This window comes from Coturnix japonica, chromosome 3, assembly GCF_001577835.2.
Source record: "Coturnix japonica isolate 7356 chromosome 3, Coturnix japonica 2.1, whole genome shotgun sequence".
NCBI classification, from domain to species: Eukaryota; Metazoa; Chordata; class Aves; order Galliformes; family Phasianidae; genus Coturnix; species Coturnix japonica.
Window position 1 is genome coordinate 43,096,434 of NC_029518.1, and position 13,683 is coordinate 43,110,116.

General features: G+C 39.7%; 1 protein-coding gene across 4 annotated transcripts in view; it reads left to right on the forward strand.

Annotated features, from left to right (window-relative positions):
- The window catches only part of UST (uronyl 2-sulfotransferase), a 151,553-nt gene that overhangs the window by 68,866 nt on the left and 69,004 nt on the right, over nt 1-13,683 (forward strand). For 3 of the 4 annotated variants that reach the window (XM_015858142.2, XM_015858143.2, XM_015858144.2), the window contains exons 3-4: nt 678-833; nt 7,395-7,474. In XM_015858142.2, the coding sequence (XP_015713628.1) occupies nt 678-833; nt 7,395-7,474 (236 nt within the window). The remainder of the gene's footprint in view (nt 1-677; nt 834-7,394; nt 7,475-13,683) is intronic. The other variant, XM_015858145.2, reaches the window with a different exon arrangement.

The following is a 13,683-nucleotide window of genomic DNA, read 5'->3' on the forward strand; positions in this document are numbered from 1 at the left end:
AGTTGACAGGTGAGACGTGGCCAGTCTGGTTTGACATTGAGTGAGCATCGCCTGCATGACCAGAGTTTGCCATTTGTCCTCCAGGCCCAGCAGTGGCCACTGGTATTTTTTGTTGCACAACTACATGCCTCTCCAGTGTCAGATTCCTTTTCTAGGACTTCAGAAGATTCTTGTTTATATTTTAGACTGAAACGATTAATTTTAGCTCTCTGCAATTGGTTGCTGCTTTTTTTTTGCTTTTTTTTTTTTTTTTTCTTTTAAACCAAAGTTTTGCAACTCAAGCATTCCTCTTTCATTAGCTCAACTGCACTTGGAGCTGCCAAACTGCAGTGCTAGTTCACTGCGGTTCTTTGTATGGAGACTGTCAGTATGCTTAAGCTCATCACCATCTTCACTGGAAGTCATCAGCAGTGGTTTAGTGTTTCTTGAGTGGCTACTGATCTGCACTGTTACTGTAAATTGTATCACAAGGGGAAATTCTGTTTGTCATCTCTTGAATGATGTGCCTTTTATTCTAAAGGGCTTATAGCTGCTGGAAGTGAATGCTTCTGATGTGGGCCGAATCCTAGAAATTCTCTTCTACATATCGGTTGGCTTACAGGCAAAATATTCTCTGACTGAGATAAAGAAGCAAAAATACCTATATACTGACTCCATATTTTTCAATCTTTACTTAGGTACTTCCTTTCCCCAGCCAGGTGATCTACAACAGAGTTGGAAAGTGTGGGAGTAGAACTGTGGTTTTGCTTTTGAGAATTTTATCAGAGAAACACGGATTCAACCTGGTCACATCTGACATTCATAACAAAACAAGACTGACCAAAAATGAACAGGTAAGCTACTCCTGCTCAACTTACAGCCTCTTCTCTTATTGTGCTTGTGAAGCTAAGAAACAAAGGCATATACAAGCAGAAATCACACTGAAAAGCTCTATTACCACTTTAACCTGAGTAACGTGCCAGAAATCATCATCCTTGAAGTGGCTTCAGTTAACAGGAGAAATGAATGGTAGAGCCAAGAGCAACACGATGTGGAGGGTTACAGGAAAAACTAGCTTCCAACGAGACAGCTCTTGAATGTACTCAACATAGCAGTTAGCCCAGAATCAGTCCAGAGATGTAAGAAGGGTTACTACAAGTGAAGTTAGGTGCTAACAGCTTTTGGGGCCTGTATTAATGTATCTGCAGGGCACAGCCATTTGTCATATAGATGTGCCAGAATATGCAGAGCTAGCTCGGGTCTCTTAAGCAGAGTACAGATAAGTAAGAGCCAGCAGTTTCTAATCCACTTTTAATAATCACTTCAAAAAATTCTTACCCAGGTCTATGCTAAACCAAGTTGCTGTAGTCTTAACACATCCTTGATCCTGTCTCAGCATCTTGCTTATCTGCCTTTTTCATGTTATTGTACAACATAAAGCAAATACAAGCAATATCTGTCTGGATACCCCCTTTTTATGTTCCTTTAAACTCATGTTCCCTTAAAACTATAAAGGACATCCTTTTTGCAGCTTTGAGACTTTATCATTTAAATTCATTTGTATATTGGGTAACCATGTGCTCACAAGCATCAGTGACATCAATAAGTGTTGATGCAAGTAACTCAAAAAAACTCAGTCTCCAAAGCATACTGATTAATTCATATGCATTACATATGGCTGTTTCGTGTTGACCACAGCTGTACTTTTGGTCTGCTGATTCAGGTAAATGCTGCAGTAAATGCCTGCATCACTCCTAAGAACAGCAAACCGCGAGAGGATGTATGCAGTGATCAAAATACAGACACGGGCCTACCAGTGACAGCATCCTGTGGTTAGGGGTTACTTATCTGTAACCTTGTTATGAGCATAAGTTTCAGTGTTTGTTATTTTGGATGTAACAGTTTTATCTGATTTAAATTTTGAGAACAGATGTTGCTACTGCAGAGTTCCCAAGTTCCCTTAATTGCCATTAAGCTCCCACAGGCAGTGAGCACCTTTCAGGGCGCTTGTGGTTTTGGGACTGGCAATCCAGGGCTGACACACCAACCAAAAGGCTGTGGAGGAGGCTAGTGTCACCCCTGCTACCCTGTTCCACCCCACTCATTGACTGACAGCAGAGACAGAGCCTGGGGCTGCAGGTGCCAGAGCATCTTTGTGTGCATATGGGCTGCTGCTAGCACCTCGCTTTCAGCAATGTTCAGCCTGGGGAGTTTGCAGAATGGTCCCATTGGGTCAGGGGGGCAAACTGTCTTCTGTTATTCTTTCCTTTAACTATTTCTGCTTAATTGTTGGGTATTTTTAATGGGATTTTTATTGGCATGATTGTTTTTAAGTGTCTTGGGTTGTTTCTGTTCTGTTTTGATTCATTACTAATTAGGAGATGTATCGTAAAATCTAAAAACCTCTGAGGTAGCAACAGCCACAATCTTTCAGCCTTATAATCTGCTGCGTTTCTCTGGTAGGCAGAAGCATGTTAAACATTGTGAAAGATCATATATAAGCAGTCTTCCCTGCCTTAGTCTGAAATATCAGGATTCAGAGAAGCCCAGACTGAATTTTACTGCAACAGTTGCATAATTTTTTGCACTCCAGAAGTTGTTTGGTTACCATATGGCAAATCTCCAGGAACACAGATAGTGGAGTACATATTGCTATGGAGCTGAGGATTTACTCTCTATTATTCTCTGCAGTAACTTGAGTCTCTTTATTTTGATTTATGTCTTATTTACATAGTTATAACAGGTTCAGAATGTAATGAGTACTTTTGCTGGAAAGAACAGGTTACATGCCTGGCAACACTAACTTTTCTCTCATTTAAGGTATGTTCAGTTGTATTTTTATTTTTTTTTATGAGTAGAATATGAGCAATAAAGTATTAAATTGAACAGAACCATGGAATCATTGGAGGTGGAAGGGACCCTTAAAATGCATCTAGTCCAAATGCCATGCAATGAACAGGGATATCTACAACTAAATAAGGTTTCTCAGGGCCCCATCCAGCTTGACTGTGAACAACTCGAGGAATAATGCATCTGGGCAACCTGCTTCAATGCTTCACTACTCTCATCATACAAAACTTTCTGCTTATACTTAATCTAGATCTCCCCTCTTTTAGTTTGAAATCATTTCCTCTTGTCCTACCACAACAGACACTGTTAAAGAGTCTGTTCCCTTCTTTTTTTTTTAGCCCCTTTTTAGATATTGAAAGGATGCTATCAGGTTACCTTGGGGTCTTCACTTCTCCAGGTTGAACAGCCCCAGTTCTCTCAGCCTGTCCTTGTAGGAGGGGTGTTCCATCCCGTGGATTGTTTTTGCAGCCCTCCTCTGGATGCTCTCTAGCAGGTCCATGTCTCTCCTGTACTGAAGACTGCACTCCAGGTGAAGCTTCACCAGCACAGAGTAGAGGGGCAGGATCATCTCACTTGACCTGCTGACATAATTTCTTTTGATGCAGCCCAAGATATGGTAGATATGGACGTAAAAAGGCAAAAAAAGTTGCTGAGTTCCTCATCCTTCTCCTCGTCTGTTGTACAGGCCTGCGTGTATTGCTCATTGTGGGGGGCCGTATGCATTGTTGGTCTTTCTCCCATCCTTAGTAAGATGTAAGAAGCAATTAAGAGAATGAATGGTATCAGGTTCCAGGCATTGGAATGAGAGAAAAGAGAAATGGGCTGGGCTGTAGGGCTCCCAGCATGAGCATGGGCTACTTGCTTGAGATGTTATTTCTCTCTTCCTCCTGTCATTTGTCTACCCTGTGTTTGGTTAGCATTCTGGTCCAGCCAAGATTTTTCTGTAAATATTTAGCTTGTGCAGTCTGCTATTGTTAAATAAAGTTAAGTACATAGGTGTTCTTAATGACTATGGAGATGACATGTAACTGAAATCCATATGCTGGGTGCCTTTTCAAGTCTTCTTAGTAAGAAATCTTCCCAAATTACATCTGCCTGCCAGCAATTAGGAGTGCAGCCATTGAACATCCATGGGCATAAGGGAGAGGCTTCTGGGAAAAGATGAATTAATTTTTGCCTTACCATTTACTGTAATGTTTTCAATTAATAATTGGAAACTTCCAATTACAGAACTTATGTGTAGTATTTATGTATACGAAGGCAACCCAATTGATGTGCCTTTAAAGTGACAGATGTACCAATGCAAATTAAATTCTTCCCTTCTTCTAACTACCCCTGTCCACAGTTTTTGGATTCAGAAAAGAAAAAAATAGTATGTTTGTGGATATGCAAATACTGATATGTGTGAGCAACTGATTGTCCTCACATCATTTCCCTCTACTACACATCCTTTGGACAGACAGCCAGTTTTATTCATAATTCAGGTTTAACACACTAGAAGCCCATTGCTATTTTTTCTTGATTTCTTTTAAAGATAGAAAATTGGTCCTAAGCAGCTTGGGGAGTTTAAGAAATTTTTGAAAAAATCCCAGATCTCTGAGAGTTAAAATGAAGATTGGGTCTCATTCCTGTGAGCTCTGAATTGTTTATGGAAATGAAGTAATACCAAGATGAAAGTGATATACCAAGTACCTGTAGATACTTGTGCCTCCTGGATCCTACATGCCTTCAGGAGAGACGGTAGCCTGTATAGAAAGTAAATAACTCAAAAGAGAGTCAGATTCAGATAATCTTTCATCCTCTTTGTATTGGTTAGTGGAAACCATAGTGTCATCCATCTAATCTGACTTGGAAAATCATGTATCCTGTCATCTTTGTACATTTTGACCACAGGTTCTCTCCCAGTGAAACATGGCAGCTTGAGAGAGTAGGAATGTTTTTTCTGTTCTCTAGGCAAGATAATCATATTATTATTTCTTTTTGTTCCCAGTTGTATTTTGTATTGAATTTACCTTGTACAAATCTTGAACTAAATAGGACTGCTCTGAGCAGGACAGTGCTGGAGGATGGGTGTTTATGGAAGAGAGAGAGATGTCCTGTATTGCAAGACTGAGTTTAGTTTGATGTAGGAGTGATGCTCTGGCTGGAACAAAGCCATCCTCCACGTTTCTTTCCTTTTGGGCAGGGTGCCTTGCAGTATCTCTCCAAGTCATTTTATTGTGCCATCTACTGGATTGTTATTTGCAACGCAGCAATGACCAAATAGAGATAACACTGCTGATGCTAAGCATGATGACTTGAGTAAGCTGGCCAGCTGAGATCCTAAAATGATAGTGTGGAACAGTAGTCTAAGGAAAAACTTTTTGTCCTGTGAGTATGGGCTCTTGGTTTTCTTGCTCAGGTGGACATTAGGATTCAGAAATGGTTTTATAGAGTTGCCTCTGTTTGCAGATCTGGTCTTTTTTAAAGGTCCTGCATAAAGATGAATATGTAGAGTGAATTTTGGAGAGAAAAAAGTAGAATGAAAACTTAAAGATGGTGTCACAGTGGTAGAAAGATGTTGTGCCAGTCTACCAGTCTTCTTGTAGAAAAGAAATACTAGAGACCCTACTCTTCTGGGAGGCACTGGAAGATATTTCTTTTTGCGTCACCTTAAAAAGAGGGCTGATTCCTTTGTATTCCTTCGCAATACATTTGGCTCGTTAAGCTGAAATCAGTTCAGCACAAGTGGGATCAGAGAGAGAGGAGCCCTTGGGAAATATGGCCACAATTTGCATGTGGCCGTGAGCCATTACAGTTATTTATTTTTCCCTCCTGACATCTGTGTGTTGTATCTTTTGAGCCTTACTTACTCCTTTGGCAGGGTTTTTAAAAGAATGTTTTGTGCTTGTTTGTTCACATGCGCATTGTAGCTTTATCCACATCTGCATACAAACCCTGTTGAATATTAAGTGTCCAAATATGAAGGTACTTCAAGTCAAAACAGAATTTTGCATCTGCTTTAAAGTAAGTTATTATTATAGCACAAAAGATTGAGTTTGGTAGCAAGAGCTTTAAAAAAGAAAAACAAAAAGAAAACCCGCCGGCAGCCAGATGCTGTCCAGCATCTTTGCAGGATGCCTTTGCTCCTGATGCAGAAGTTCTCTGCTAGTCCAGCAGCAGACTGGCTCAAGCCTGCTGCATGAGGTGATGCACAATTAGAAGTGCTGTGTTATTTCAGTGGGAATCAGCACAGTGCTGGCCAGTTGGTACCTTCCACAGGGTGAGACAAGGCATGCTCCTGTGGTACTCACATACACCCCTTTAATTTGTGTCTTGGTACTATTTTAAAGTGACCCATGTATTTAAGCTCAAGGTAATTTCTTCTTACATTTATAATCATGGAATCAAATAATCTTTAGAGTTGGAAGGGACCTTTAAGGATCAACTAGTCCTATTGATCATTATTAGAAGGTGTCATGGGCTTTCTAAATGGGGATGGGGCAAGTTCTGCTCTTGAGGTTGCTGAATTTCTTCTATGCTGCATTTGTATTGTACAGGCGGAGCTTTGTGAAGACTTCTTTGTACTTGGGTTGAATAATCCAGATTCTGAATATGACTAACTGAAGCCTATTCCCTTCTTGCTGTATTATTATATATATATTTTTATTCATGTGTTTTCTCTTTGTTTTCTTGTTTCTCTTTTCTATTCATACTCATTTCTTTTGGTCACCTCTGGTTTTTGTTCCATTTCTTCGTGTTTATAAACTCTCTTAGACATAAAGCTTTCTATACGCAAACTCGACTGACAGGGAAAGACCCATCCTGAGAAGATGAAGAATTTGTTTCAGTGCTTGTTGTACACACAAGTGTATACAATTGTTGAAGGCAGAGGGAGGTAGAGAAGAGAGTATTTGTTATGTTCACATTCTTATTTGGCTCCACAAATTAAATATCTATGCCTCATCTTGTCTGAAAGACAAAGACGGGATGTGTATCCTAGGGAAAAAGTGGAGAGTGCAAGGTGGATAAGAAGCAACAAAGTGTAACACACAATGTAAAAATCATGGCAAAATGTCAGAATATCAAGACAGAAAAACAAAACATAAAATAACGGTTGATGTCTCTTAGAGGTAGCTCAATATTTGTATATTCTGGACATGATTTTCTGCCGTGCTCTTCTGTCCAAAATTGATTCAGCTCCCACTTTCTGTTGCATTTTCAGACATTTTTCATGTTGGCATTCTATCTGATAGAGCCAGTGTCTTCAGAAGACAGCTGCTGCTTGCAAAGTTCTGGTGCAGAATTTAGGTTTTTCCTTTTGTTTATGCCTTTCTTTAAATTGATACCTACTTTGGAAGTATCTTAGCTCTGTGATGTCATAATGGTGTTTGCATCTTTAACCTTTTTGCTTAAGTGTGAAATAGTGCCATCTTGGTAACAGTGTTTGGGACGGATAGTGGAGAAGGAGTACCTGAGTAACGCTGACTTGAAAATTAAACCACTGTATGTTGTTTGATAGTTATATTTGTCTCCAGATATGCCTTGCAATAACATGGATAATTTGATTTGTTAATTCTTTTTAGATGGAACTGATTAAAAACATAAGCACTGCTGAGCAGCCCTATTTATTCACTAGACATGTTCATTTCCTCAACTTCTCAAGGTAAGACGTTTCATTTAAAAATGTTTTTCATTGGTTGTAATACAGTGAATATATTCCCTTCTTTTTTAAGTGTAAACAATACAACAGACCTTTTTTCTGTCAGTGCAAGTTGTGCATTAGTGTTTTAAAAATGGCAGCAGATTTTTCTGAATGTTAGATCTCTGTGTGCTAGTCTATGAATGAAAACTCCGATAAGTTGATTATTTTTGTACCTAGGCTTTTATTTAACCAATTTAATTTTGTACTGGTAAAGCAGTCCAGATTCTGTAAAGTACAGACATATAAACCATGCAAACGAATTACACTCTGTATCATGAGAATGTAATCTTTTCTGTAATAAAAAGTAGCAGCTATTTAAAATACACGGTAAGACTCTAGAGACATTTATAGCATAGAATGTGAAGAAAAATGAGTTTGGATGAAACTTCTGAGGAGTTTTTGGAAGGATGTGAATGAGTTGTGCCAGTTAGCATTTAGCCAGGATACAGAGGTTAAAGCTGACTGCAGATGATTATTGCCCAGGCTTTAAGTTTAATTTTCAAATTATATTCAGGATCTGTGCCATCTGTGCGACTAATTTGGACTCGCAGTGTTTAGATAAAAGAATTTCTGCAGAAGTGTGAATTTTCTAGAGGTCTTTGCAGAAGCTTGCCTAGCTTCTCAGTGTTTTGCTTATGCAGTAATGTTAGTGCATCTGCTTTGAATGTATGGCTTCAGGCATGGGTGGAGAATGTAGTAAGGGAGGTGTTTTTTCAGAAAATACACTATTTTGAGGAATTGAAAGTTCATCTTGCCTGAAACTGAATATGGGCATGATTTCATTGCATGAAAACCTGAAGAGTTAAGCAGAATTTTGATCTTCCCTAGTTGAATTCTGCAACAATTCTGTTTATGTGATTTTTGAATTATAAAACTCATTAGAATAGGACTTCACATCTTTGATAAATAATCTCTTCTCCCAGCTGAAATGCAGGATCAAACAAGTTACATGCCTGAGGGTCAAAGGGAAGTTCTTGAATTAAACTGATTTTTCACAGATGGTACATAGCATTAGATGTATGAGAAAAATATGAGCATGTTTACCTCTTGCTCCTCCTATGATTCCATTTCCTATAAATATGATGCATCCTTGTCACACAGGTAACATATTTCTTTTGTTGTGTATCCTTAAGATTGAATCCGTCTTCACTTTTCTTCCAATACAGATTTATTACAAGATATATAGAACTACGTGAAATGTATAAAAACGTTTGCAATTTCCTCTTGCCTGTTACTTGCAAATCTGAAGAATGTATTTTTTTCCTTTTACTGAGAGATTTGTTTTAATTAGTAGCTTTCTGGTATGAAGAGTCTGATCAGTCATTTAAATGAAATATCATTAAAGTTCATTAACACTGCTTGATTTTGGTTTAGCATTTTGTAGTGTTTTGTGATAAACCGAATACTTTTGAGAGTTTTAGTCTAGTTTCAAAATTCATTGATGGTGTTACATCTAACTGTGGTGTCAACATAAAAGCCAAATGACACCATAAAAATTAAAGTAAACAGCATCAAAGTATCAGTGTGGTGTTTTCTGACTGTCAACTCAAGACCTTATGCAATAAATGTTAGTGAGAAGCCAGTGTAGTGGAGAGTGAAACAGAATCATAGAACCATAGAATGACTTGAATTGGAAGGGACCTTAAGGACCATCCAGTTCTGACTCCTCTGTCATGGGTAGGATTGCCACTGACTAGATCAACTTGCCCAGTTTCCCATTCAACCTGGCATTGAATGCTTCAGGAGTGGGGCATACATTTCATTTGGGCAAAAACTACAAGATATCACAGCTTAAAAAGGCCCACTTCAAAAGGAAAGGGACAACACTTTCTTCAAGGCATTGAAGCAGAACCATTCTGGGAGATAACAGAGTTTTTCACGGGCAGCCATCCTGGGCATTATTCCAGCAAACAAGCCTACTTTTCATTTTGCAATTTATACCTTTGGAATTTTGGGTTTTATTTGCAGAAAGGGACAGAGAACACTTTATTCTCCTCCTGCCTGTGCTTGCCAAGCAGACAGATAGGAGGTAAAGGCAAATTATCTTCACCACTCTTCCAGTAAGCTTCAAGGTCATTCCTTCTTTTTTTTTTTTTTGTATACTTCCTTCAGAATCCATAGGGATTGCTGTCAACAGTTTTGAGCATATAGTTGGGTGTTAGAGAAGGAGATAAAATGTAAGCAGAGTCGTGCAAAACACAGAAGTCTGCTTGGCCTCCAGTTTTTGATGTCTCTCGGCTTCCCAAACAGTAGTAAGAAAAATAAACTTGCTTTGTGTTTAATGTCCCTGATGTGAATAACAGCATTCACAAATCATTTGGATTTTCCTCTTTTGCAACCTGCACCTGCTTATAAACTCGTCAGCACTCCGAATACTCAGAAAAACGTGTCATTTACTTATGCTATGTAGATTGTTTCCAACTGGAGGAAAAAAAAAGAAAAAGGAATGGCCTATATTGCCTATAACTTCTTTCCAGAAAAAAAAAAGAACTCCTGTAGAAGGGAACATGAAGGCTGAGGTCAGTGATGAATTTGAGCACATGCGTGTTTCAGAGACACAGTTAGTTCTGCTGAATAAAATTCTGAAAATGCAAAACTGTAGTGCTTGCCAGGAACATTTCCCTCTCTCTTTGAAGAGCAGTTTTATTAAAGAGTATGTGCTCGTTCAGCTGCAGTCACTGGATCCTCACTTACTTTCCAGTGTTCTGGTCTTTCTTTAGTTTAAGATTATCTTTCCTCAATTCGAGATAGTACAAAGAGCCAGACAAAAAGTTAAATCTTGACAGAATGCATTAAATTAGAAGCATTAACTTTTACTGACATAAATCTAATAGATCACAGCTTCAAACAGAAAGATTAAAAAGCGTGTTTTCTGCTCTTCTCTGACATGAGGGATTTTCTGTGTGGCATCTTCTGTCTGTCATAGACCAGTTAAGGGAAAACATAGTTCACAGTGTTTCACAGCTTGTGTATCCAATCTACCCTGTGCAAATGGGGCTGGTTTTAGGAGACATCCCTATGTTCCATCCAGTCTGTTTCAGGACCATTACTGTGGGAAGGATGTAGCTGTTTATTGAATTCTTTGCATAGGATTCTTAATGAGGCTTTTCATTATGGCTCCATAATCATCATCCTGTTCAGGTAATCTTTAATATTGGACTGACCTATTCATATCTGACTTTCTTCTGATAACCTTGCTTCGATATGTTCTTATCTGTAGAAATAAATGTTTTGATGCTTTTTTGTTTGATACTGGCTGTTGCTGCTGAGGCTAGCTCTGCATGTTTTCTTGCTCTAGATTGGAAAAAGGGTGTATTTCTCGGAAGTCTTCCATAAAAGCATCCAAGCTGTTTGAAGGCTCCTAATTACACTGACTCTACCACTTCCTTTGGTACTTTGTCCCAGTTATCTGTCAGCTTTAGAGTTACACTGGAAATTAGTCACAATAATTTGAATTCCTCTCTGTTTGCCAGAAAGATTTAAATTCTCATTCAATTAAATGTTTTCTGTTCTCTGGTGCTTCTCACCATGCATCCATCCACAGCTGCCACTGCTGTCTCCAAACACCTGTCAGTCTTCTTTTTGATAACAGCAGCTCTTAGTTCTCTTGCAGTTGGGTGCTTTAATCATCCATTTAATACTTCTCTATTCTTCTCAGAAATTTCTTCAGTGTCTTTGTCGTCTTCGTGGAATGTGAATGGTCAGGTCTGTATTCCAAACTAGTATAAACTTTACTAATATGTATTCACTATGGGAAAAGGAATAATTATACCCTAAACAGATAGGGAAAACAAGTAAACAGTCATGGGAAAAAGAAAAAAAAGAAAACACAAATATTTCTTTGCAGCTCTCATGTTTACGCTCTCCAAAATTACATTTTCAACAGAATAACCTGGCCTCTTTCTAGATTCCTTTCTAGTCACTATTTCTGACAGTATCACTCTATGGAAATGGCCTTTATTATTAAATGTGTTATACAAGGAGAAAGCAAGAGGGCACAACTGTCACAAAGTTACCCACCTAGTTGGCCAAGGGAAGCTGGTTAGTGTCATCTTTTTGAATTTCAGTAGAGCTTTTGATACTATTTCTCCAGCACCCTTCTGGACAGAAATTCCTGCATACAGCTAGGAAGAAGCATAAAACTTTACAAAGCTCCCAAAGGAGGGCTGCAAAGATGGTGAGGGGTCTGGAAGGCAAGTCTTATGAGGAGCAGGTGAGGTCCCTAGGTTGGTTCAGCCCAGAGCAGAGGGAGATGAGGGGCCTTATAGCAGCTGCAGCTCTTCACAGGGAGCAGAGGGGCAGCGCTGAGCTCTGCTCTCTAGTGCAAGGGGAGGGTCGGGTTGGGATTAGGGAAAGGTTCTGTAGCAAAGGGTGGTGAGTGTGGAACAGGCTGCACAAGGCAGTGGGCATGGCCCCAAGTGCTGAAGTTAAAGGAGCTATTGGACAACACTCTCATACACAGGATTTGATTTTGGGTGGTGTCAGGCATTGGACTTGATGATCCACATGGTTCCCTTCAAACTCAGAATATTATATGATTTTAAAATAGTGGGCCCTTTTGTGGCATCTTTCATAAAGTTTTCTATGTCTCTGAACTAAGTCTTCGGTATTAATATTGCTGTGGAAAGCTTCCAAAATGATGATCACAAGAAAATACTTAGGAACATCTATGCTAGGAAAAGTAACAGAGTGGTGTTGTGCTGGCACACAGCTGCCAGAGAGGCTGTGGGCACCTCATCCATCCCTGGAGGCATTCAGGACCAGGTGTGATGGGGCTCTGGGCAACCTGGGCTGGTAGCAGATCTGGAGGTTGGTGGCTCTGCCTGGGGCAGGGGGTTGGAGCTCAGTGATACTTGGGGGTCCCTTCCAGCCCAACTATCCTATGATCCTGTATGTCACTGCTGATTTCTTTAGATTGCAAGTGTTAGAAGATGCAAATAGCATAGTGCTAGGCTACAGAAGCTTTGAAGAACTGGAATAGCTTAAAGAAGCACAGAAACCTATTTCATGATAGCTTCAAGTTGCTCACTGTGATTCATCATAGATACCCATGATCTATTTATTCAGGCTGAGAAAAAAATCAGGCAGAAAGAAGCTTCAAGTCTGAGGAAAACCCCCACTTGAACTCTTAGTAAAATCTCCTGATAAATTAAATAGCTATTGTAGTCTTCGGGCAAACATTCACAGTCCTTGAAGTGTGCTCCGAGTGTCACAGGTTTCAGAGAAGCAGAACATTTGCAAGAATGTATATAGGGGCATTGAGGCCAAGCTGTGGTGCAGAATGAGTCAGGGTTCGGGAAAACTGCACAACTCCCAATCTGGATGTGGTAAGGCAGCTTTCCTCCCTCTAACACCTAATTGCAATAAGTGTGCTTGGATCTTCAGTGTGTGCACTTACAGCCCCTAGTTCAGGGAGGGCTGGAAACTTGCCCGCTCCTTCCCATCTCAGAGTGAATGAACATTATGTGGGAATGTGGTAAAACTCTAAAACTGTGCTTCTGTCGGTGACTTTTGCTTGCTTAAAGACTGGCTGACTAAGTCAGGATAAAGTCATAGGTAGGAGAAGCGTTGAAATGACCACCCAGAGAGACTGACGGGCTTTTTCAGGTTTCACTGAAGCAATGAATTCTTTACTTTCTGCGAGAGTCATAGACCACTGGGGAATACCTCCTTCAAAATTTCTTGTGATGTGGTAAAGAAATGTAAAGAGTTAAAGCATGAACTCAATTTAATCTCACATTTTAATCAACTCTTAGGCTTCAGTTCAATATATCTTATTTGTTTGAAGCCTGAATGAATTAATGTTCAGCGGCAGGACACATGCTCCGTGCTGCTGAGCTGATTCCCTGTTCCTTCTTTCAGTTGCAGTGTATTACCTGCAGTGTGTGTGTGTGTGTGTTTAGTATCCGGGTGCATGTGCTTGAGAACAGGGGGCAATGAGCTCCTTTTAGCATAGTTTTCTGAGGAATTAAGACTCATACAGCAGTTCCAAATGTTGTGTCTATCTGTACAGTTTCTCCCTTATGCCTATTTCCTGAATAATTTCTCAACCCGTTGACCTGTTTCTAGTCAAATTGGGAAGGTCATTAGACCTGAGTCATTAGGACTCTGAGACAACTGCATTTCTTCAGAATCCTCTGCTGATGGGAAAGCCAAGCCAGACAGACATT